This window comes from Anomaloglossus baeobatrachus, chromosome 3 (assembly GCF_048569485.1).
Source record: "Anomaloglossus baeobatrachus isolate aAnoBae1 chromosome 3, aAnoBae1.hap1, whole genome shotgun sequence".
Lineage (NCBI taxonomy): Eukaryota > Metazoa > Chordata > Amphibia > Anura > Aromobatidae > Anomaloglossus > Anomaloglossus baeobatrachus.
In genome coordinates this window covers 535,205,208-535,231,745 of record NC_134355.1, presented here as the reverse complement: position 1 = coordinate 535,231,745, position 26,538 = coordinate 535,205,208, and the positions used below count along the sequence as shown (strand labels likewise).

The window sequence follows — 26,538 nt, the reverse complement described above, 5'->3', positions numbered from 1 at the left end:
AAAGAACGCGCACTGTGTTAAAAACACATTGGTGAATAGTGATACCACACTAAAAAAATGTGTTAAAGGGAACCTGTCAGGTGCCATATGCATCCAGAACCACGAGCAGTTCTGGGTGTATATTGCTAATCCCTGCCTAACTGTCCCTGTATACACTAGCATAGATAAAGAGATCTTTAGAGAAAGTATTTCTAAAGATCTTTTATCGTATGCTAACGAGCGAGGAAACTAGTCCCCTGGGCATTGCTTCCCTTGCTAGTAGGCTTCATTAGGATGTTAGTATGTCCCTGTGGGTGTGCTATCATGCTAATGAGTGTGCAGTGTCAGAGAATGATCTCACTCACCTCTCCACTATAATTGCCACCCGACACAGGATTTCAGCTTAGTGCCCATGACCCCAGTGTTTGGGTAATGTGCACTATGAAGTTAGGTGTATGCGTCCTGGCTTCAAACTGAAGGGATCATGCGCACTGACCCAAAATCCAGTGTCGGGTGGCGATGGCGGCGGAGAGGTGAGTGAGATCATCCTCTGACACTATGCATTTATTAGAATGATACCACGCCCACAGGGGCATACTAACATGCTAATGAGGGTGACTAATGCCAAGGGGACTAGTGCCCTCGCTCATTAGCATATTATAACAAAATCTTTAGAAATACTTTTTCTACAGATCTCTTTATCTATGCTAATGTATACAGGGACAGTTAGGCAGGGATTAGCAATATACACCCAGAACTGCTCGTGGTTCTGGGTGCATATTGGACCTGACAGGTTCCCTTTAATTATTTTTAATAATGGGATTTTAACTTTTGAGTTGAACTGCACACTTTATACACTGCTATTAAAACTGCTATGCTTGCTGCTGTGGTAAAAACAAGAATTGGGGAAGGACAGGAACAATTAGGGATTGGAAGATGAGTATTACTACTATCATTAGGTGACACTTTAAGTTGCTTTTCTTAAAAATAAAATTCTAATTGACTGATTAGACAACCCTTATTATAAAACATTTGATATCAGTCTCTCCAAGTTTTTAAAAGTCTATAAATATTTGTATATATGTAAACTGAATATGTAACTACCATGTCCTTCTGCACATAGGTAGCCCACTAGTTGTTTTGCCATCTAAATTTCCCTTCTGGGTAGTCATGTGATATGGGTTCCAATTAATTTGAGCTATAGATTTGCTGTAAGATATAAGCACTTAAAGGAATCCTGTCACCAGGGTTTCCCAACACAGAGACCGGCCACCACCTTTAAAGGGGTTTTTCCCACAAATAATGTTCATTTTAAAGTTGATTTTAATGAACAGATCTTGGAATAATAATAATTTCCACAATTGGATGTATTTTAAACAAATGTTTCTGTGCTGAGATAATCTTATATATGTGTCCCTGCTATGTACTGTGTAATGGTCCTGTCTGACTGTACAGGGCCATGTTCTGATCATACTACATCTACTGGACTGGGGAGGAAGTAATAAAGAATACAGCTATTACAGCTTGGGATTGCAAATTATTCTTTCTATGAGGTAAAATATTTTTAAATAACAGGCAGGGAAATGCTTTACCTAAAAAAAAAAATCAGATACAATCCTATGCTGTGCTATCTGTATATTCTTTTGTGTCTTCCCTGGCCCAGGAGATGTGGAAGGATCAGACCATGTCCCTGTACAGTCAGACACATCCATTACACAGCACATAGCAGAGCACATATATAAGATTATCTCTGCACAGGAACTTTTTTTTTTTTTTAAATATATCCAATTGTGGAACTTATTATTCAAAGATCTATTGATTAAAATCAACTTTGATATTAACTTTGTTAGTGGGAAAAAGCCTATAAGACCACTTTTACAGCATTCTAGTAAGCTGTATGTACAGTGCCTACAAGTAGTATTCAACCCCCTGCAGATTTAGCAGGTTTACACATTCGGAATTAACTTGGCATTGTGACATTTGGACTGTAGATCAGCCTGGAAGTGTGAAATGCACTGCAGCAAAAAAGAATGTTGTTTCTTTTTTTATTTTTTTTTTTAAATTGTGAAAAGTTTTTTCAGAGGGTCATTTATTATTCAACCCCTCAAACCACAAGAATTCTGTTTGGTTCCCCTAAAGTATTAAGAAGTATTTCAGGCACAAAGAACAATGAGCTTCACATGTTTGGATTAATAATCTATTTTTCCAGCCTTTTCTGACTAATTAAGACCCTCCAAAAACTTGTGAACAGCACTCATACTTGGTCAACATGGGAAAGTCAAAGGAGCATTCCAAGGCCATCAGAGACAAGATCGTGGAGGGTCACAAGGCTGGCAAGGGGTACAAAACCCTTTCCAAGGAGTTGGGCCTACCTGTCTCCACTGTTCGGAGCATCATCCGGAAGTGGAAGGCTTATAGAACTACTGTTAGCCTTCCACAGGCTGGACAGCCTTTGAAAGTTTCCACCCGTGCCGAGGCCAGGCTTGTCCAAAGAGTCAAGGCTAACCCAAGGACAACAAGGAAGGAGCTCCGGGAAGATCTCATGGCAGTGGGGACATTGGTTTCAGTCAATACCATAAGTAACGTACTCCACCGCAATGGTCTCCGTTCCAGACGAGCCCGTAAGGTACCTTTACTTTCAAAGCGTCATGTCAAGGCTCATCTACAGTTTGCTTATGATCACTTGGAGGACTCTGAGACAGACTGATTCAAGGTTCTCTGGTCTAATGAGACCAAGATCGAGATCTTTGGTGCCAACCACACACGTGACGTTTGGAGACTGGATGGCACTGCATACGACCCCAAGAATACCATCCCTACAGTCAAGCATGGTGGTGGCAGCATCATGCTGTGGGGCTGTTTCTCAGCCAAGGGGCCTGGCCATCTGGACCGCATCCATGTGAAGATGGATAGCACGGCCTACCTGGAGATTTTGGCCAAGAACCTCCGCTCCTCCATCAAGGATCTTAAGATGGGTCGTCATTTCATCTTCCAACAAGACAACGACCCAAAACACACAGCCAAGAAAACCAAGGCCTGGTTCAAGAGGGAAAAAATCAAGGCGTTGCAGTGGCCTAGTCAGTCTCCTGACCTTAACCCAATTGAAAACTTGTGGAAGGAGCTCAAGATTAAAGTCCACATGAGACACCCAAAGAACCTAGATAACTTGGAGAAGATCTGCATGGAGGAGTGGGCCAAGATAGCTCTAGAGACCTGTGCCAGCCTGATCAGGTCTTATAAAAGACGATTATTAGCTGTAATTGCAAACAAGGGTTATTCCACAAAATATTAAACCTAGGGGTTGAATAATAATTGACCCACACTTTTATGTTGAAAATTTATTAAAATTTAACTGAGCAACATAACTTGTTGGTTTGTAAGATTTATGCATCTGTTAATAAATCCTGCTCTTGTTTGAAGTTTGCAGGCTCTAACTTATTTGCATCTTATCAAACCTGCTAATTCTGCAGGGGGTTGAATACTACTTGTAGGCACTGTATGTCCCCAATCAATTCTGCCTAGCAAAAGAAAGACCTTTTGAATTTATCTACAGATGGCACGATCTTGCCCAATGGGCGTCTTTGGTCTTGATCACCTCTCTTTTTAATCTTTTTTAAAATTGCTATCTTTCTTCTTGTGGATGACATGTCTTACACCATACACATAGTGTATCCTAATCTTACTCCTGTGCAGATGTACTTCACTCTGACCTGCTTGGGGCAGAGCAAAATACTGTGATGCAAATGTGCTGGGAAAGTTCGAAATATGAATAGGACTTGTCATCCACATGAATACAAATGTTTCCAGAATGGTGGCACACCAAGATAGTATCTCATAAACTCTGCAGCAAAGACCATTGCAGCCATATTGGGGAAACACCGCAGGTTCACCCACTGTCTTAGGCTACATTCACACATCCATTTGGCACGGTCGATGACTGTCCATTTTTTTTTCCCAGATATTACTCAGACTTACAGTCGAATGGCTCTATTCACACATCAATTAAAATCACACATCTGGAGATCCGTGAGTCATGGATGAAATTAAATCTTCCGATTTTCATCTGTTACCCACAGATCTGTTGCTGAGTGATAAACTTGAAAAAACGTAATCTTCCAATGTTTTGGGCTTTTTTATTAGCTCAGAAGCAACCACATCTCTGCAGTGGAAAAAAGACGACAGCTAAGGTTGGATAGCTCAGGGGAACTGCACTTAGGCCCCCTTTACACGTCCGTGATACACGTGCGTGTTTGTTCCGCTTCCGTATATACCGGAGACACGGACAAACATGCACCAATGTTAATCTATGTTTGAAGTCACACGTGCGTTATTTCATAATGTGTGTGTCCGTGATCCGTATGTGTTTCCGTGTTGAACGGAAGCATGTCCGTTTTCTGCACGGAGCACGCACACATGGACCCAATGAAAGTCTATGGGTATGTGCGCACATGTTAGTAAACATGTATGCATCTCCCTATGGTCCGTGTCCGTTTGGTGTTTTTTTCTAGCGATGGCGGTCATTCTTTCTGATTCTGTGTATGTCGGTCAATCTCCCTCAGTCCGTCAGTCGGTCTCTCTGTCTGTCTGTCGGTCGGTCTCTCTGTCTGTCACTCTCTCACAGTCTCTCGGTCAGTCTCTCCCCTCTCTCATACTTACCGCTCCCCGATCACCAGCGCTGTGCTGCACAGCTGTAAAATAAACTCCGGCGGCTTTTACTATGTTTAATGAGCGGCCGGCTTTTTAAAAAATCTCGTATTCCCTGCTTTCCCCGCCCACCGGCGCCTATGATTGGTTGCAGTGAGACACGCCCCCACGCTGAGTGACAGCTGTCTCACTGCAACCAATCACAGCAGCCGGTGGGCGGGTCTATACTGTGCAGTTAAAAAAAAAAAAAAATAATTAAAAAAAAACGACGTGCGGTTCCCCCCATTTTGATACCAGCCAGGGTAAAGCCACACGGCTGAAGGCTGGTATTCTCAGGATGGAGAGCTCCACGTTATGGGGAGCACCCCAGCCTAACAATATCAGCCAGCAGCCGCCCAGAATTGTCGTATCCATTTGATGCGACAGTTCTGGAACTCTACCCGGCTCTTCCCGATTTGCCCTGGTGCGTTGGCAATCGGGGTAATAAGGAGTTATTGGCAGCCCATAGCTGCCAATAAGTCCTAGATTAATCATTGCAGGCATCTATGAGACACCCCCAATGATTAATCTGTAAGTTACAGTAAATAAACACACACAGTAAAAAAAACCTTTATTTGAAATAATAAACACTACAAAAAACTCGCGTTCACCAATTTATTATGCCCCAAATACCCATCCATGTCCGGCGTAATCCATGGAGGTCCCTCGTCGCTTACAGCTCTGTTACATGAAGGGGACAGGAGCTGCAGAAGACACCGCCGCTCCTGTCACCTCCACGCAGCAACTGAGGTGAGTATCGCGATCAGCTGAGCTGTCACTCAGGTTACCCGCTGGATCCTCCACCTGTGACAGCAAGTTGACCGAGTGACAGCGATGAAGTCACAGGTGAGTTGCGGTCACTAGTGGAGGATCCAGCTAGCCGCGGGTAACCGGAGTGACGGCAGCGCTAATCGCGCCACTCACTTCTGTCACTCAGGGGATTAGCGGTCACCGGTGAGTCCTTCACGGGTGACTGCTAATCAGGACGTGACACAGACAGAGCCGCCGTATGACAAGGAAGTCGGGTACAGTTCACCCGAGTTCATTCTCAGTGCGCGACTGTCTGCTGTCAGTGGGTATGTAGCAACGACATGTTACATCACACACGGAACATTTCACACGGACATTACACTCACATGTCAGTTATGTTTCACACGCACCCACGGACATTACACACGCACACACGGCTAGCATACGCCATTCACACAGATGCCACACGGACCATAAAAAAGACACAAAAACGGGACATGGACCCGAAAAATGGTCCGTAACACACGTGCGTGTATTTTCACGGATGTGTGAAGGGGGCCTTAGACAGATACAGGCTGATGACAGGATCATGCGGCTTTTCTGAAAACCCCTACTTGTTATAATAATGGCCAGAACATTCATGGAAAGTACTTGTTACCTATTACCATCCTCTCTATTTCCTTATAGATCATAAGTGTGAAATCAGGGTCCTCACTACTGCTATATCTGGGGAACTATGTGTTAGACCCGCAACACACATCCATTTATTTTGTACGTGTGCGGTACGTATTTGCACGTACCGGAGACACGTACACACGGAGACCCATGTTATTCAATGGTAGATGTCACACACGGAACATGTGTCCGTGTGGTAAGTACGTGTGTGCACTTTTCTACATGGACGACATGTCCGTTTTTGGCCGGCAGCACACAGGCACGGACCCGCTTTAGTCTATAGGTCCGTGCCTGCACGGACCGCACACAGAGTATGTCCGTGTTCAGCACGTATCGTCCGTGTCCGTTTTTAATCACAAAATCAGAAACACTTGTTACCAATCTATCAGGTCAATTGATGACAAACAACAACACCAGGATCTCATGATGAATGATTAACAACGTTAATTGGGTAAGAATGCGGACCTTTAAAAACGGACAGCACACGTACGTATTTTATGTCAATACGGACATTCCACGCGCACACACGGCTCGCATACGCCATCACACGAATTCCATACGTACCGGAGAAACGCCCCTAAAAAATGGAACACGGACCCGAAAAACGGACCGTGCGACACATACTTTTTTTTGCGGAAGTGTGTTTTAGGCCTTATTTTGTATGTCTATTATTTGTACATGTTCCTGTGTAATTGTAAAGTGCTGGGGACTATCTTGGCGCTATAGAAATTAAAGTTATTTATGTGTAAGGCTTTTATGGAGACAGTTTGCTGTTTTGCACATTTACAGGATATATTTAGTTATAGGGATGGATTCTTCTTTTTTTTTCTTGGATGTTCTTAGATCTTATCCTAATCTCCTAGGTTTCTCAGCTATAATGGTAGGACCGGATGGTGACCACAGTTTGTCAGTTGTTACATGGCACCATGATTGATGTGTGCTCCCTGATTTGTGCAGTGCAGATTTCTAATAATATGTATCACTGAATGATGGTTTTAGTCTGCTGTGTAATCCTGCCTGAATGAGTCTTAGTTATCACCACATTAACGTAGGAAATCTTGGACAGCAGCTTGGTGATTGCTTCCAGATGAGACACACACAGCGAGAGCCTGGAGGATGCGTGCACTTCTGACCATCCGTTATGCGGCCTGATGCCCACAAATGACATGGTCTATTCCAGCCACAGGAGAACGAGACAAAGGTGGTTGTTTGTGAACATGGAGCACATATTTCTAAAATGACAACTTGTATTCCAAAAGGTCTTTTTGAGTTGAAAGGATATAGGGCGAGTCCCTTCTTTTCCCTAGTTTTATCAGTATCCAGCATCCTACAACTTGCCTCCTCATTGACCCTTGTGTTAAACAAAGTTTACAAGCCATTTAATGCCGTTGATGGTGGTCATATCCATGTAGCGGCTCCAGAAAAGCACCTGTTCTTAAAACGTTCAAACTGGAACCTTATAAAATGGCTTGTAAATGTAAGGAAATATCAACTGTTGTACAACAAAGCGCACCATTAGCTGTAGTCATAATTTTATATGGTGTACATTCTTTCTCTATTAGCAGCGGTACAACATTTAAAAAATAAATAAATAAAATAAAAAGTTACAACAGAGAATTTTTTAAAAAAAAATCGATATATATGTCTCTCTTTTTATTTTAAAATCCCCCTACAAAGAAGGATACTTATTCTAGAAACCACTTTACATTTTGATACTTTTTTTGCGTGCATTCATTTGTATATTATTTTGTACTGTAAATGTGTCCTATAATTATTTGAAAACTGTAAGGATTTTTTTTTTTTTTTTAAAGGTTCAGCTAAACTATTTTGGAAATTATATACCAAATATTTGGACTCCTGAAACTGGATGTGGAACATGTGATATGGACACTATAGATTTATCTACACTTGAGGTAAGCAGTTTATTGTTTCCTTGTCATTTAAATGTTTGTATAATTTCCTTTATTGTAAATTGGCTAAATTAATTCCTTTGGTAATACTTTATTACTTTGCTTTCATACTACAATAAATGTTTTTACCTTTTTTAATAACATTGAATATAAGATTGTATATGTTCTTAAAACTAAGGGCCCTTTCACATTGATTTCTTACCTACGTTCACTGGTCCTGACGAAGCTTCTGTCCGAACCCCTCCTCAAAAAGGGTTTTGGACGCATGCGCTGACAGGGCCATTGAGTATAATGGAGCAGACGGAGTCAGCTTGTGCTCTGTTTTGCACCATTTTCAGGCGTATATGCTTTCTTAAGTTGGACACCCAGATGCAGTGTACTATTTCTAGGTGTCCGCCTGCAGAAAGCATATACGCCCAAAAATGATGCAAGTCAGAGCACACGCTTTCTCCATCTACTCCATTATAGTCAATGGCACCATCGGCGCATGCGTCCCACGGGACCAGGGAATATAGGTAATAACGCAGTGTGAAATCAGCCTAAGGCCCGCAATTCATAATTGCGTTTATGCATGCATTTTGTCTAGTTTTGCTCAATTTTATTTTCCTTTTGTTGACACCCGATTAAGTATTCTTTTTCTGCCTTTTTTAAGTTTATTTGATATGTGCTTGCCTTTTTGTCTATATTTTTTACCCCCTTTGTGGTCAGTTTAAAAATTTCAAATTTTCGGCTGTTTCGTCAATTGTGAATTTTTAAAATTCACAAACTTTGGTGCAAATTCTCTTCAGTTTCCCCCCCCGCCCCTTCCCCTAAAGTGCTGGGTTTGCCGTATCTAATGGATGCAACAACCCTGGGTGGCTGCAGGCTGTTATTGTTAGGCTGGGGGACTCCCAATAACCATGGGTCTCCCCAGCCTGAGAATACTAGCCACCAGCTGTAGGGCTTTATCTTGACTGGATATCAAAATTGTGGGGGACCACACTCCAGTTTTTTAAATTATTTATTTAAATAATTTAAATAATAAAAAAAGCCGCATATGGGTCCTCTTATTATGATACACAGCCAAGATAAGCAAACGTCTGTGGACTGCAGTCTGTAGCTGTATGCTTTATGTGGGCTGGGTATCATAATATGGGGGACCCTACACCAATTTTTTTTTATTTATTTATTTTTACACCATGCCATAGACGCACATAGCATCTGCGATTGGAAGCAGTGAGACACGCTCCCACTTAGCTTGGGAGCACTATTTGAATGAAACTGTGGGGCCCCGAGGTTCGGTGTCGGTGCAGCGGTGCATTACCTTCAGGGACTTCACGCGGCTGGATCTTGTCATAGGTAGGAAATCCTCTATTTTGATTGTCGTGACGCCACTCTCAGAATTGCGGTCAGTGGGGACCGCCACTGCAGGTTAGGGGTGCCTGGGGCTGATAGTAGGTGCAGTCAGTTGTAATAGCCTCCTGAGAGTGAGGCATGCCCCAGGGTCCCGTGTAGGTTTGTGGAACTACAAGTCGCAGAATGACTCACACGCACAAGCAGGATGTCTTTCAGGGATTTTACTCACTGATGGTGGCAGGGTGAGTAACCCGGGCGTAGCTGGGATGAACCAGGCTGGAACCAGGTGTCCTTCAGGCTGACTTATGAGGGTGGCTACCAACTCGCCTTCCTTAGCCCGTTGTGTTTTGGGGTAACCCCTGCTTGAAGCCCTGCTGGGGTCGCCCAGGGAAGTTGCTGGTGCCTCTCTCCCCTTCTTTTTGGCCCGTTTGCTTGTAGCCTGGACCAGGTCACTCCGGCTGCTTGCCTCCTGTGAGCTATGGGCCCTCACTTTGCTACGTGGCTGCGGACTCTGTGGTGTTGTCTTGGGGGTGTAAAGTGCCCCCTCATGCAGGTTTGGCAAAGGACAGGTGGATCTATCCCTGCCCCGGGACCTGCTACCCGTTTGGGCCTGGTACCTCCCTGACAGTCTCCTTACTTTCCACTCCGTTGCTCTCTCTTTAGCTGTGTGTGGATTTCAGGCAGCACTACCAGGTGACCGTTCTCCCCCGTCGGTAGTCACTGCGCGTACGTTGTCAGAATTGTGTAGAGCTACAGGGTCTGCTTCTGCCCTCCCTGAACTTCACCACTCAACTGTCTTCGGCTCACTCTTCCCTCCTCTCCTGTTCTTGCCTACGTCACCTAGCAACCAGGCTCTCCACCACACCCCTCGAGTGGAGATGGAGGCTTCGCCCCCTCCTGGGATCCCCAGGGGTCCTCTCAAAGGTAAATGTGTGAGACCTGATCACTATGCGCCTGTGTAGTCACACCTCGGTCAGCCTTCTGGATTACCTGTTTTGTACTGTCCCCAGCATGGGTGCAGTACTCAGTGGTGCCTGACCAGGTCAGGGGCGCCACATTCCCCCTTAGTTATCACCAGCACGTCCTCGGGCTGCAAGACATTTTAAAATGCGTAAAACAGTAAAACATGGTAAAACGTTTTAAAACCATCAGGTACCATACATCACCTCCCTCCACCCACAAGTCCGTTAACCCACCCTAAACCCTCTCAGGCGGCAGGTCACCGGTTTCTTTTGGTAACCAGGTCTGGGCCATCAGCTTCCCCAGACCTTTCTTCCCATCTGCCTCTCCCGTTGGCCGCGCCTTCAGCCACTTCTGGCAGGATGTAGAGGCGGCTTTCATGGTCTGGTGGTTTCAGGGTATACCTGGCCTGGTGGAGCCGCGCCTTCAGCCTCTTCTGGCAGGATGTAGAGGCGGCCTCCACAGTTGGTGCTGACCAGGTACCCTCTTTGTGGTGGAGAGCCAGGCCCCATAAACAGGCGTGCTCCCTGGTAGTGGTTGTACCTCTGGGGTAACTATAAACACTGCGAGAGTTTGTGGCTATAGCCAGTTCATAGCCTTAAGGTTCATGGGTTTAAAGTGCAAAAGGGTTTCTCACATTAGTTCATGTGGGCACATTTCTTGAACATGTAAACGTTGCGAAACTTGTCAAAACTTGTAACTGCTGTACTTTACTTTACTTTACATGAACTTTGCTCCTTCTTCCTCCTCACCAGGGCTTGGGCCTGTAGGGCTGTGGCACCTATTGCTTTCTCCATCTCTGTCATCATCTGTAGTGGTCTCATCAATGAGTTCTTTGTCTTTTCTTTCCTCTTCTTCTGTGTCTGTTTCTTTTTCTCTTTCTTTATCTTGTAGTGTTGAGACAGCAGGGTTACTGCAGGGATTTCTGGGGCATGTGTAACATCTAGTGCGTACCATCCGCGTTCTCCTTGGTGCTTTGTAAATTCTACTGAATCTCCTATCTGTAGGTTTCTTCCTGGATGTCCTCTAGGTAAATGTGCTCTAACATCCCTTCTGTTCACAAAGATGCCCTCTTTTACACCAGGTGCTACCATAAAGCCATATCCAGACCTTAGATTGAAGTCTTCTACAACTCCTCGACAAAGTGGGCCTCTGACCTGCGATTTGGCTCTTCTCAAGGACCGCTTTTCCTCTAAGTCTCTGGCCGTGACCTCGTCCTTCTTCTCGGGAGACTGCTGTGCAGGTGGATCCCTTGTCCTGCTGCGGCGCCGTGTCCTGCGGGCTGGGTCCTGCCTGGCTGCCACCTCACCGCTTGCAGGCTCCCAGGTGAGGTATCTGGACAAATCTTCCTCAGCGGAGGATGTCGGGCCCTCTTCATCCCAGCGGGAGTACGGCAGCATCTCTGGCTCTTGGACTGGTGCTGCATCCACTGCTGATGGCTCTGGGGTCAGCTTCTCAGCTTCCTGGCCTCCCCTCCCCCTTAGTTCTTCTGGGCACTCCTCTTGTGGCAGCGCTAGGGATGGATTTTCATCAGCAGGCCAGGGCGGGGGACCCTTTGGCATGAATGTTGCAGGAGTCTTCCTGTGAGTATGCGGAGGGAGCAGATACCGGTCCACCATCTCCTTTGGGAAGTGGGCCTCTAGATCAGCCTTCAGCTTCCAGTATTCGGGGTCCTCCCCCAGCAGGGACTTCCTAGCAGGGACTTCCTTGGGCTGGGGAGCGGTGTCTGCTCTGGCCTTGCAGGCCGGGGTAAATAGTTGTACGGTCTTGTCTTGGCGGGCCGAGCCTGGCGTGGCAGCGGCCTGGATTGGCGTCGCAGCTGCGATGGGATCTGTGCGGGCCGAGCAGGGCATCGCTGCGGCGGCCTGGATGGCGTCGCAGCTGCGATGGGATCTGTGCGGGCCGGGCTGGGCGCTTCTGCGGCCTGGATTGGCGTCGCAGCTGCAGCCGGTCCTTGGCGGGCCGCACCTGACGTGGCTGCGGCCTGGTTCAGCACCTCACTTGCGGCGCGGACGAGCGTCGCTGCTGCGGTGGGGTCTTGGCGGGCCGGGCCTAGCATGGCGGCGGCCTGGGTCAGCGTCACACCTGCGGCGTGGAGGAGGGTCGCGGTGGCAGCCGGATCTTTGCGGGCCGGGCTGGGCATCGTTGCGGCGGCCTGGGCTCGGGCGGGCCGCACCTGGCGTGGCTGCGGCCTGATTCAGCGTTGCAGCGCCGGGCGCCTCTTCAGGGACCGCGGGCATGGCAGCAAGGGTCGGGGCACTCGCGCTGACAGGGGCAACACAGGACTCACCCATCGGTAACATCGTCGGGGCCTGAGTCGTCGCCGCTCGGTCTGGCACTCGTCGTGCGGTTCCCCTCTCGTAGGCCTGAACCGCCGCAGCCATCTCCTGCAGCTCCGCACGTCCCTCTCGGATCTGCTGCACGATCCTCGCTTCCAGTCGGTTACTGAACTGGGCAAGCTCCCAGGACCACCAGGCAGCGGAACCCGGCTCTGGGCTCCTATCTTCAGACGCCATCTTCACCACGTCGTCGCCGCTCGGTCTGGCACTCGTCGTGCGGTTCCCCTCTCGTAGGCCTGAACCGCCGCAGCCATCTCCTGCAGCTCTGCACGTCCCTCTCGGATCTGCTGCACGATCCTCGCTTCCAGTCGGTTACTGAACTGGGCAAGCTCCCAGGACCACCAGGCAGCGGAACCCGGCTCTGGGCTCCTATCTTCAGACGCCATCTTCACCACGTCGTCGCCGCTCTGCAGATCTTTTCTCAGCAGCAGACCTCCGACTCTTCCTTGCAGTCTCAGTGCCAGTTCCTTCACTGCCTTGAACTCTTCTCCCAACAGCAGGCTTATCAGTTTCTGCTCTGCCTTTTCCAGCAGCAGGCTTCTGGCTCCCTTTCCTTCCCGACGTCTCTGAACGCCTCCGCTCTCATCACTTGCGAGACCAGGACCCTCCAGGGGATCTCTGGGTAGCCACACCTATTCGTGGGCGGTAACTTCTCCCAGCGCGATCTGCTGTTGTTTTTCGGCGCGCTCTTCATGGTGGCAATATGGCGGCGCTTCCAATTTTCCAAGCGGACCGCCCAAGCACATGGTCACCTGTCTGAACAGGTCTAGTCCTTATCCTGTTCGTGACGCCAGATGTGTGGGGCCCCGAGGTTCGGTGTCGGTGCAGCGGTGCATTACCTTCAGGGACTCCACGCGGCTGGATCTTGTCATAGGTAGGAAATCCTCTATTTTGATTGTCGTGACGCCACTCTCAGAATTGCGGTCAGTGGGGACCGCCACTGCAGGTTAGGGGTGCCTGGGGCTGATAGTAGGTGCAGTCAGTTGTAATAGCCTCCTGAGAGTGAGGCATGCCCCAGGGTCCCGTGTAGGTGTGTGGAACTACAAGTCGCAGAATGACTCACACGCACAAGCAGGATGTCTTTCAGGGATTTTACTCACTGATGGTGGCAGGGTGAGTAACCCGGGCGTAGCTGGGATGAACCAGGCTGGAACCAGGTGTCCTTCAGGCTGACTTATGAGGGTGGCTACCAACTCGCCTTCCTTAGCCCGTTGTGTTTTGGGGTAACCCCTGCTTGAAGCCCTGCTGGGGTTGCCCAGGGAAGTTGCTGGTGCCTCTCTCCCCTTCTTTTTGGCCCGTTTGCTTGTAGCCTGGACCAGGTCACTCCGGCTGCTTGCCTCCTGTGAGCTATGGGCCCTCACTTTGCTACGTGGCTGCGGACTCTGTGGTGTTGTCTTGGGGGTGTAAAGTGCCCCCTCATGCAGGTTTGGCAAAGGACAGGTGGATCTATCCCTGCCCCGGGACCTGCTACCCGTTTGGGCCTGGTACCTCCCTGACAGTCTCCTTACTTTCCACTCCGTTGCTCTCTCTTTAGCTGTGTGTGGATTTCAGGCAGCACTACCAGGTGACCGTTCTCCCCCGTCGGTAGTCACTGCGCGTACGTTGTCAGAATTGTGTAGAGCTACAGGGTCTGCTTCTGCCCTCCCTGAACTTCACCACTCAACTGTCTTCGGCTCACTCTTCCCTCCTCTCCTGTTCTTGCCTACGTCACCTAGCAACCAGGCTCTCCACCACACCCCTCGAGTGGAGATGGAGGCTTCGCCCCCTCCTGGGATCCCCAGGGGGTCCTCTCAAAGGTAAATGTGTGAGACCTGATCACTATGCGCCTGTGTAGTCACACCTCGGTCAGCCTTCTGGATTACCTGTTTTGTACTGTCCCCAGCATGGGTGCAGTACTCAGTGGTGCCTGACCAGGTCAGGGGCGCCACAAAACCAATCACAGACGCCGGTGGGTGAGGAAAACAGTGCATATGTATGAGTCTAGGTAGTGGCCCTGGAAGCAGAATGAGTGGCCATGGGAGCAGTTATTACAGCCAGCTTAGTGACTCTGTAAGTATATCTCGCTCGCTCCTACCCCTTTTTACCACCAATTTTAAGCACCAGATTCTGGTCCCCATAGACCTATATGGGGACCAGCATCCGGCCAGATACCAGGGATCAGTCCTGGTCCGGAATCGTTTTTTTTTTTAAAACCTAATTAGATCTGCTGACCCCCGGTGCCTGCGAGTCCACCCACCACTAGTGAAAAATGCAGGGAAAAAACTCAAAAAGAGATGACATCCAACAGTTTTGTCGTCATCACAAAACTTCAGCGATAAAATAAAAAAAGCAATGTGCGCACAGCTAAAGTGAAATCTCATAGACCTTGCTGGTGAAGGAAATGCATGCAGTTTTATGCCACAAATTACATCCAAAAATGTGGCAAAAAAATTCAGCATGTGCATGGGCCCTAAGATTATCTCAGAATAGGAAAAAAAATGTAATCACACCCAATTGTGGAACTTATTTTTATTCCAAGATCTATTGAGTAAAATGAATTCTTTGTTAGAAAACCCCCTTTAAGTAAATAAAAAGCTTTTAGAACAGTCCTAATGAACCAAGTATAGATTGAAAAAGAGACCACGTGTGTTTCCCTTCTATGTGAACTTGCTCTTCAGAGAGCTGTTCTATAGGTGAAGTGGTGAAGTGTGCAGATGTTTCACTGCCTGCAGTTCAACTAACCCAATCAGAAATCAAATATACTATATATTGCACATTTATTTCATTTGGTTACATTGCATGGTTTTTGAAGGAGTTCCCAAGGTTGTTTTTTCTTTGAGCAGAAGAATTTATATCACCCAAATTAAACAAATCCACCCAAGATCATATAACAGCATTCCAATACTCGGATGAAGAATTGCAATTTCTGATTATTAAGAAGTGAAGTTTTTGGGCTGGAAATTCGTGTTAAGATAATTATGTCTGCAGGAGTAGAACTGCTTGTAGGGTAATAATATGGAAAAATCTGATGGATTGGAGATTTACGCTTTACAGATGTTTCACTAATAGTCAGTAAAAGTGTTTTTGGAATCTTAAATTGTTGAGGCATCCTGTTCCTTGCCTCCATCTTGACTTCATAGTTTCCTGTCCCAGGTTTGTGGAAGACGTTACATGTCAGTTTTTATTACAATGTTTCACTCATTCCATGACTTGTAAAAATGACACACAAGAACCATATAAACTGTAATTAGAGCAAAGTATCGCTAACCAGGATGCAAAACAATATGATTGAGACAACTGGAAATCCCTTTGGCAGCCGCCTATTTGTTTTCCAGATTGAGGTTTCCATGTGTTTATGTTTAGTGGCTGATTATATGTGTTATATACAAAACGGTTTTCTAAACTGGTTTACTGTTACTCTGCGTAAAAGGAAGGAAAAAAGCTGAATTCCAAATGTATGATTTGTTCTGGGTGACTGACAAACAGTGGCTAGTAAATTAGGTCATGGACTTGGAACAATCTATGCTAAACACACAAAAAAGTGAAAGGGATGTGGCACGGAAGCTGAATCTTTTGTTTTTTTGGCTATTTGATGCTTTAACAGTTACGGAATTACTGTAAATTATATGATTAACAAAAGCGATGTCTGATGCTATATTTCAGCCCCCTTGACTTGAATGGAAATGATCTGCAATACCAAACACAGCCGAAGTAGAAAAGTGGCACTGTTTTAGTTTTGGTTTTCTTTCTACTATTAGATGACCCCTTTAAACTAAAATATGTTAATTACCAACACTTGTGGGTTCAAGCTCAATCTCTACATTTCACTAAGTGCTTTGTCTTTGACCCGCAACACACATCCGTTTTTTTTGTACGTGTGCGGTACGTATTTGCACGTACCGGAGACACGGAGATACGGAGACCCATGTTATTCAATGGTAGATGGCACACACACGTAAAATCACACGGAACGTGTGTCCGTGTGGTAGGTACGTGTGTGCGCTTTTCGACATGGACAACATGTCCGTTTTTGGCCGGCATCACGCAGGCACGGACCCGCTAAAGTCTATGGGTCCATGCCTGCACGGACCGCACATGGAGCATGTCCGTGTTCAGCACGTTTCGTCCGTGTGCGTTTTTTAAACGAACGATGTTTTTTTTTGTTAAATTCAGTATACTTACCTTTTTTCATGATGTTCTCAGTCATACTTACATTTGCGCTCGGTCTGTTTCGTCCCCCGGCTCATACTTACCGCTCCCCGATCACCAGCGCTGCGAGGAATAGCTGTGCAGAGAATGCGCAGCAGCAATTACTTTGAAAAAGCCAGCCGCTCATTAATCAATCTCGTATTCGTGTGTGTTTATTTACTGTAACTTACAGATTAATCATGGAAGGTATCTCGTGGAGACGCCTGACATGATTAATCTAGGATTTAGTGGCAGCTATGGGCTGCCATTAACTCCTTATTACCCTGATTTGCCAACGCACCAGGGCAAATCGGGAAGAGCCGGGTACTGTCCCAGAACTGTCGCATATAATGTATGCAGCAATTCTGGGCGGCTGCTGACTGATATTGTTAGGCTGGGGGGCTCCCCATAACGTGGGGCTCCCCATCCTGAGAATACCAGCCTTCAGCTGTATGGCTTTATCTGGATGGTATTAAAATTGTGGGGGACCGCACGTCATTTTTTTTTAATTAATTATTTATTTATTTTGCTGCACAGTATAGACACGACCACCGGCTGCTGTGATTGGGTGCAGTGACACAGCTGTCACTCAGCGTGGGGGGCGTGTCTGACTGCAACCAATCACAGGCACCTGTGGGCGGGGAAGGCAGGGAATACGAGATTAATTAATGAGCGGCCAGCTTTTTCAAAACAGTTAAAGCCGTCGGAGTTTTTATAACAGCTGAGCAGCGCCGCACCGGAGATCGGGGATCGGTGAGTATGAGAGAGGGCTGCTCACTTCAGTCACTCAGGGGATTAGCAGTCACCGGTGAATCCTGCACAGGTGACCGCTAATCAGGACACGACACAGACAGAGCCGCGGCATGACAATGAAGTCGGGTGAAGTTCACCCGAGTCCATTCTCATCACGCAACTCTGTCTGCTGTCAGCCGACATCTATAAACGTCATTGTGCATCAGAAACACGGACATTCCGCGTACACATACACGTTCATGCCACACGCACACACGGTCATTCCACACGCACACGGACAGCATACGCCATCAACACGGATGTCATACGTACCGGAGAAACGCCCATAAAAAACGGAACACGGATCCGAAAAACAGACCGTGTCACACGTATGTTTTTTTTGCGGAAGTGTGTTTTAGGCCTTTAATGGGGATGTCATCATTTTTTCTAAAGTGTGTAGGTGTGTATACTCTTTGGAAGCAAAGGGGCCTAATCATATGGACATAAGCCTCTAGATTACATCTGTTTATGTCAGGTGTGCAAACATTTTTTGGTCCACATTGCCATTCTGAACCAATCCTAAGGAAGGGCAAAAAAAGTTAGACGTATTTGCATGAAAACATCCCCAGAAACAAGTTTGGAGTATTTATGGAAGATTTGGAGAATTTCTGCTCCCAAAAAATCAGTGTGAGCAGAAAACTTAAACTGAGTTTTTGGAGCAGAAACTTACCAAATCCTCCTCCAAATCTCAAAATATTAAGGATTTTTAAGTTTTAATATAGCTATTTGTCATGCTGTACTATTGGATGTCCTGAAGCAGTACAGCACAAATTCCACTAGATGGCAGCATAATAGAGCCCAGAAACCCTGCACTAACAGCAGACCAGGAGTAGTACAGGGAAAAAACCACAAGATGGCAGTAGAGTAGTCAGCAAGCCGAATAGGTAACCAGAGGTCAAACAAAGTACAAGGGGAAAAACCACACACAGCATCAGAAGCTAGTATGCCGCCCCCGTGCCAGCAGCCGTGCTGCTCGGATCCGGATCTGCGGGATGGCTCGAGAGACTCTACCGGAACCGGGGGTCATGCGGATACTTTGAATGAAAAGAGGCCGTAGTTGTATGGGGGTTGTTGAAAACTGTCTGTGACGCCACCCACGGTGTGTGGTGAGATGAAGCACCACCACTGCTGCTGTGGGGCTCCCAGGGGCGATGGACTGGAAGCTGGATGTTAACCCCTCCGTGGGCAGGGATGGATGCCCCGGGGCCCAATGTCTATGTGCAGGGAATGATAATGGCAGGGGCTGCCGCACCCGGTCAGGCCGGGGAGGTTACTCACAGTTGAATAAATCACACAAGTCCTTCAGTAAACCAAGGTGATGGTGGCCGGCTGCCGCAGACGGGTGTATCTGGTCCCACACCTGGGCCGGTGGTCAATGCCCCTTTCTTCTGCACTTTGTGTTTTCTTGTGTAGACTTCCTGGTGTGTAACGCAGGAGTCCGCTCCCGGTCCTCTGGTTGGGAGCCGTGCCCATCAGACGCTGACCTGTGAGATCTACCGGGCCCTGGCAGATGCCCTATCCTTCTCTGTGGGTGTTTGTCTACTTTTCGGGACTTAGGTTGGGACAGGACCTAGAATCCTGCCTTCAATCGGTTAATTAGCTAGGCTGTCTGTGCCGGTCCTTGCTTCAGGGTCCGAGTACCCTCTTGTGTGCACGGTTTCCGGGTCAGTTCTCCGGTGTCGGTACCGTCGAGCTACAACCCTGCAGCGGTCCACCCCGGATCTGCCGAGCCGTCTTCCCATCTCCTGCTGGAGTTGACCGATGTCTACCACCCAGCCAATGTGTCAGGGCTCCGACCCTCACACCCGTCAGCTTCAGCTTCAGGCCTTGACTGCCTGAGCTCGACTGCTCCACTCTACTTTCCACTCAACTCCAAACTTACTGAACTGTTTTTCCCGCCTCGGGTTCTCCAGACCCCTAGGTGGGCGTTTTCCTTCCGACTAGTCTGTCCTGGTGTGTCTGTCATTCCCTGAGGGGGTGACTAGGATTTCAGGTCGGCTGGTTTAACCCTGTGTGGGAGCGGTGTTATGCGGGGGGCCTAACACTGTGTGACTACCTGGTTTTGCCAGGGCGTCACACTAGCAGTGGGGTCAGGGGCCAGTCGTTCACAGAGAAATCAAAGGGGCGAGACAAAACCAAGGTCTGGGACAGAGCATAAGTCAAGTACCAGGAAGTCAGAATACACAAAAAGGGATAAGGTAGGAGGGACGGAGTCGGGATCGGGCTGACACACGGGTCATGAAGTCAGTGGAATTCGGTGGGGCAGATCAGGGAAGTTACCAGAGCTAGCTACACATGCTTTAGGCATAGACTATAATTGGTGCTGCATAAGAGTTGCAGCACCCAGATATAGTGTGCCGGAAGCAGTAACGAGGCAGACAGAGATTAACTCCTAACATGACCAGGCCACTGTTGGAACACCGCCAAGGCAGATTCCAGCCTTAATCATGACACTTTGAAGAACATTTTGATTGATACATGTGTACAAGATCAGCACGAGTGTTGTGCCAGGGCTACAGTCAGTGCTTAAATGCAGCACCAGAACCACCATTAGTACATGGATGCAGCATCAGAACCATGATCAATACATGGATGCACCAGCAGTACCACCATCAGTTCATGAATTCAGAACCACAATCAGTACATGAATGCAGTGCCAGAACCACAATCAGTACATGAATGCAGCATCAAAACCACCCTCAATACATAAAATCAGCACCAAAACCATTATCAATATATGAATGCAGAGCTAGAACCACCATGTCCCTAGCAATGATCAGGAGATGCTAGGAGGAATTTTTATCAGCCATTATCAGACTGTGGACCATACAGGTACCACAGTACTGTAAAAACATAGTCTGCATCACAAACATTCACATCTAGGCACCTTGTATAGAGTTATTCCCATCAGTACAGATACCATGATTAGCTTTCATACTCCAAGCTAGTCTGCTGACTTTCCTCCTCTCCATCTTCAGCAGCACTTCCCGACATGGTGTTCTTAATAATAAAAGTATCTCCCATATTGCACTCCTGACTAAAAAATTGCCCCTAATTGTGGTTCCTGCACAAAATATCCCACCCACTATGCCTCTCTTGAAAATATCCCCCCACTATATTACCCCACACTGCTCCTCTCCAAAATATCCCCCACTCTGTCCCTCTCCATAATATTTCCCACATAATGTCCCCACACAATATCTCTTTCCATAATATCCCTCTCCACACTGCCCCTCTCCATAATATCAACTCCCACAGTAATACTCTATATAATATCCCCCCACAACAAGCCTCTCCATAATATCTCCCCCACACTGAGCCTCTCATAATATTCCTCACACTACTCCTTTCCTCAATATATCCCTAGAGGAAAAGCTGTGGAGAATAATGCGCAATAGGGTCTTACCCTTATAGGCACAGGACAATAGGCAAGGGGAGCAATTATACTCACCAACTGTAGTTGTGACAGTCACAACTACTGTACTCGCATTTACAAATGGATCCAGGCAGCGGCAACCCAAAGAGGCTGATAACCGAGAACAATTGTAGAAAAAAGGGATATATTGAGAACAATTGTAGAAAAAAGGATTTTTATACCGCGCCAATGATCACAAATCTGGAAGTCGGATTGATGTGGCTTTAATGTAGCATAGGTATAGGTCTGACCTATGCTACATTAAAGCCACATCAATCCGACTTCCAGATTTGTGATCATTGGCGCGGTATAGAAACCCTTTTTTCTACAATTGTTCTCAATATATCCCTGCACTGGCTCCACACTGCCCCTCTTCATTTTGTTCCACCACATTGCCTTGCTCTATAATATCATCCCCACTGTATAATATCCTCCCCACACTGCCCTGCTGTATAATATTACTCCATATTACCCCTTTTTTAATCTCCCACACACTCACTCACTGCCTAAAGTCCCTGCCACCACACGCTATGCTATGCCTTCTTTTACAATCTCCCCCTGATTGTCCCATAATACTCCCTTGCAGCAACACCAACCATCTTAATCCACTCCTCCCAACCCCACATATAAAATCATAGCTTCTTCAGCTTCTTCATGCAGCACTTACCAAGGCCCTCCATGTCCTTGGTGCCAGCAAGAGCATGATGACATTAGCATCATACAGACTTCATCAAACTGCTGCATGTTTGGGCCAAGGCTGACTAGCACTGCACTCTCAGTACCACAATGTATTTGAGTCTGAAAGACACAAAAGCATATGTATATAGGAAGAAAAAAGCGGAGTCTAATGGACAGGTCCACGGGCCATATCAAAACTTTTGGTGGGTTGTATACGGTCCTTAGGTCATATGTTGTGCAGGTCTGGCTTATGTCCATGTGGCAGATTCACCTTAAAAGATCAATCTGTATTTTTCCTGAATAATAATTTAGTTATTTATTATTTTTTTTCAGAAACAGATTTTATTAAAGGTTTCATAGTTTGCAATAAAATTAACACAATCAAAACAACAAAAACAATGGAGTGCCTTGCAAGGCTCATTATATTTGAGAACTGACATACATTTTGGAATATGACAAAAGTATATATATTAAAGAGATACTCCGGGGAGATAAATAAAAATCTTCTACTATCCCTGCCTTCATAAAGTATAAAGGAGAGCTGCACAGTGCAATTCTATTATCCTTACAATACGTGTAATTCAGTGTATGAGGAGACTGGCTATTGCTAATAGCGTGGAGGAGGTCATGCCCCTTGATGGAACGTCCCAGAGGGTAGGGGAAGAGTGATGAGAGAAACTTTATTCCTCCAGGGAGCCACTGACTGTGGTATATAGGCTACAGATCTCACTCACACCTCTGTGAGCAGCGGCTGTAAACATTCTCCCGCACTTTGACTGACAGCAGTGCCTTGAGACTGAAAGATGGTGGCTCTGAGGAGGAATAAAGTTCAATTTCTCCTGGGTGTCGCACTTTTTAGTAATGCGGCCAGACACCTTTTCAACACTAATGACTAGTGATGGGCGAACATGGACTGTAAAAGTCTGGATCCACGTGGTTTCAAAAGTATCCAGGTGCCAGACCTGGGCCTGGAGTTCTCTGTAAATTCTGGCTAATAATCCGAGTCTTGCACTGAGGTAATGCAAAAGAATAAAGGAAAAATAAAGGAAAAAATAATAAAGCAAGCAACGCTCCAGGCACAGATTTAGCCCATGGCTAGAAGCTTTAGCCCCCAGCTGTGCAACTTTTTCTTTTAATTATTTAAATAAATAATTAAAAAAAAACAGCACACGGTTTTCCCAATTTTTAACACACCCATGATAAAGCCCTACAGCTGGGGGCTGGTATTCTCAGGCTGGGGAGACCCATGATTATTGGGAGCCTCCAGCCTAAAAATAGCAGCCTGCAGCCACCCAGGATTGCCGCATCCATTAGATGCGACAATCCAAGCACTTCACCAGTTCTTCCTGATTGTCCTGTTGCGGTGGCAATTAGGGTAATAAGGGATTAATCACAGCCCACAGCTGCCACTAAGCCCTTGATTAGTAATGGCAGGCATTTATGTGACCCCCATTACTAATCTATAAGTAAAAGTAAATAAACACAAGCAGCAAAAAATCCTTTATTTGAAATAAAAGACAAAAAACACCCTCTATCACCACTTTATTAACCCCCCATAACACCCCTGCAGGTCCGATGTAATCCACACTAGTTCCCACAATGATTCCAGCTCTGCTACATTACTTAAGGCACAGCGCTCGACCATAGAACGTGACCAAACACTGTGAGGTTGAGGCAGAGACTGAGCTATGATGAGCAGTGACATCACTCAGGTTAGTTGCAGTCACAGCTGGAGGTTCCCAGGCCTTGAGTGCGCTGGCCATATGGCATTAGAATGCTATAAACGTACAAATTAATCCCATGTTAAATGCTTTTTTTTGCTTTGTTTTGTTTTTTTTGCATGATTTGGACGCTTTAAAAAAAAAAAATCCTTGTTTATTAATTTTGTACACTGGATTTCCTCTAGTTTAATGAGTCAATAAGCTGATAGGGAAAAAACAATGTTTAAAAACAAGAAGGAAAGGGCAGGCAGCAAGTGGAAACTAAAGACTGCTAGAGTACTACTGTACAACCATCTGGTCCCACCCTAGCTAACCACGGGCTGGGCCTCGCCTTTTTTCTCTTAACCCTTTAAAGAAAAGTAATGTATATGTCGCGGGCGGAGGAGGGGACGCCGCGCTCTCCCATTGCTCGGGTCCGGCTGCCGCGGCTGCTGCGGCCTGCTGCTGCTCGGTGGCTCGAGCGATGGGCCGGATCCCGGGGACTCTAGCGGCGCTCCTCGCCCGTGAGTGAAAGGGGATTGGGATTTGGGATAGTTTATTGTCCGTGACACCACCCACGGTTGTGGTGATTTGTTGGCACCACCGCTGCTCTGTATGAGGATCCCGGGAATGATGGTAGGGAGAAGCTAGTTGTTGTGTTGCCCCTCCGTGGGTAGGGGTTGGTGATCCTGGGGCCCAGTGATGAGGGGGAAGATGCAGGGCTTGGTGGGCGCAGGGACGTGGGGGCAGCGCTGTGCCTTGCGGCACTGTGGTACTCACTCAGCCTGAGACGATGACACAGTTCTCGGTAAAACACACGGCTGGAAAGACGGTTCCCACGGACGGCTGCACTTGCTTTTCCCCAGTAGTTGACGGTGACGGTCCCTTTTTCCTGCACCTAAGATGATGATGGTTGCGATGGGTTCCCACCGGTAACCCACTCCCCAGCTTGGATATAGGCCGGAGGAGCCCTACTTTGCCCGCAGGTGCTGGCCCTGAGAAACTGGTGCCCTGGCGGTGGCGGTGTCTCTCTGTAACGGTTGGACTGTTGCCTTCAATCGGGACTTGGTTGTTGGGAGACAGTCGTACCCTTCACTGACGGATTTGGCAAATTATGGCGACTCCTAGCCTTGCCGGGATCCGAAAGGCCCCTGCCCTGGTGCTGACTGTTCTTTGTATACTGCTCCAGACCGCCGGGTCACCACCCATCCGCGGTCCTTCCAGCAACCTCCGAGCAGTCCCCCTGCGGACTATCACCGCCGTCTGCTGACCTTGCTGTCCCTCAGCCCGGGGCACACACCCGGACTAACTTCAGGCTTTACTACTCTCACTTTTCTGTCACTTCAGCTTTTCTTCTTAGCTCCACTACCACTTCACTTCCTTCTACTTTCACTTCCTCAACTCCACTCCTTGTTTACTCCTTCACGTCCCTAGCTGGACTGCCTGGTTTTCCCGCCTCCAGAGCTGTGAACTCCTCGGTGGGCGGAGCCAACCGCCTGGCCCACCCCCTGGTGTGGACACCAGCTCCTGGAGGAAGGCAACAAGGATTTTAGGTTAGCTTTGGTGTTCCTAACTGGGGTGTAGGGTGTGGTGGTGTTTTGACCTGTGACCCCTGGCTTGCCCAGGGCGTCACATATATTTAAATTAAAGTGATTAAAGAAAGTAAAACAAATAACTTCCTTGAACCCCTGCAGCTGCCATTATGATACTTACCCAGTCCCCTCTGGTCTCTTCTCTGCCCAGTGTTTCCAGGCTTGTTGAACCGTAATCTAATGAAAAACGGCTGTAGTTGGTTCCATGCTGCCTGATTGTGGCTTCACGGCCAATTTTGGTTTTAAACTTTCTGCATGATAAAAGAAATGGATTTTACTTCTTGGGGAGTGTCTTCCTTTTTCACAAATGCTTTTATCTTGTTGATTGCTATATGTAAAAGTCAGCCAACAAGGCACTGTGTGACAGCTGAGCCTCTATTCCAATCATGGATGGTCCGTAGCAGTAGTAGCACTGAGGATCTTTCCAAGCTGTACGTCTTTTACTTACTTGGATTGTGCCAATTGTCCCATCAGGACACGCCAGTAATTCCCAGTAGTTTATCATTAATCACAGACTGTTTGGCTGAGCAGATATTTCCTGTTTGTCTTGAAGGATGAGGATGCAAATATCTGGGACCTAGGGAGTAATGGAACGGGATCTGCAGGGGATCAGTTTGAGTTTTACTTTTAGATTTACCAACTAGTCTAATCCCTTTTTAAAATATTCGTTTACTGGACAAACTTTGTTTCCACTGTTTTATTTTACTGAAACCTTCATGCGCTGAACCATTGAACTGCGGAATATCCTACACATGGTGCCATGTCTCGCTTTACCAAGCATTTCAATACAAGCCTTTGTGTTACGTGAATAGTTTAAGTGTGAGCTGTATTATTCTATAAAAATATAAACTATCCTTTTGCAAAAAGAAGTAAAAATAATATTCCATCAGACTAACTTTAAAATAAACTCTCATCAAGGCAAACATAAATTGGTATTGGAAGGTTTAACATCTGGGGAAATTGACATGCAGATGTGTAAAGCCCAGCTGCATGTGTTAAGGATCCATATTTAATGGAGCATAGGATTCAGCCTGACTACTGGAGAAAAGTGCCTAACATGAGAACGCAGCGCTGCATCCTATTAACCAGATTAATTGTGCTGTAGAAATTGATCCAGTGTATTTTCTATGAGACTTATCTTTGAGTTTTTCTTATGCCTTTTAGATCTATATTCTGTTTAAAGGGAACCTGACAGGTCCCATATGAACCCAGAACCAGGAGCAGTTCTTGGTGCATATTCCTAATTCCTGCCTAACTGTCCCTGCATACACTAGTATAGATAGAGGGATCTTTAGAAAAAGTAGTTCTAATCTTTTATCATGTGCTAATGAGGCCAGCGACTAGTCTCAAGGGCGTTATATCTCCAGACTAGTCTGCCCTCTTAGCATGGTAGCACACACACAGGGGCTTACTACTCAATGCACCATCATCAGCGGTGCGTCCGCTGTCTCCGCTGTTCAGAAGTCTCTGGCACTTCCAGTCATGCGCACTATACCTTGCTGAAGCCTGGACGTGTACACCCAGCTTCATACTTCGCATGACTGGAAATGCCAGGGACTTCTT

General features: G+C 46.9%; 1 protein-coding gene across 2 annotated transcripts in view; it reads left to right on the top strand.

Moving 5' to 3' along the window:
- Positions 1-26,538, top strand: part of PLOD2 (procollagen-lysine,2-oxoglutarate 5-dioxygenase 2) — a 215,454-nt gene that overhangs the window by 122,649 nt on the left and 66,267 nt on the right. For both annotated transcript variants that reach the window (XM_075340789.1, XM_075340788.1), the window contains exon 8: positions 7,899-8,000. In XM_075340789.1, the coding sequence (XP_075196904.1) occupies positions 7,899-8,000 (102 nt within the window). The remainder of the gene's footprint in view (positions 1-7,898; positions 8,001-26,538) is intronic.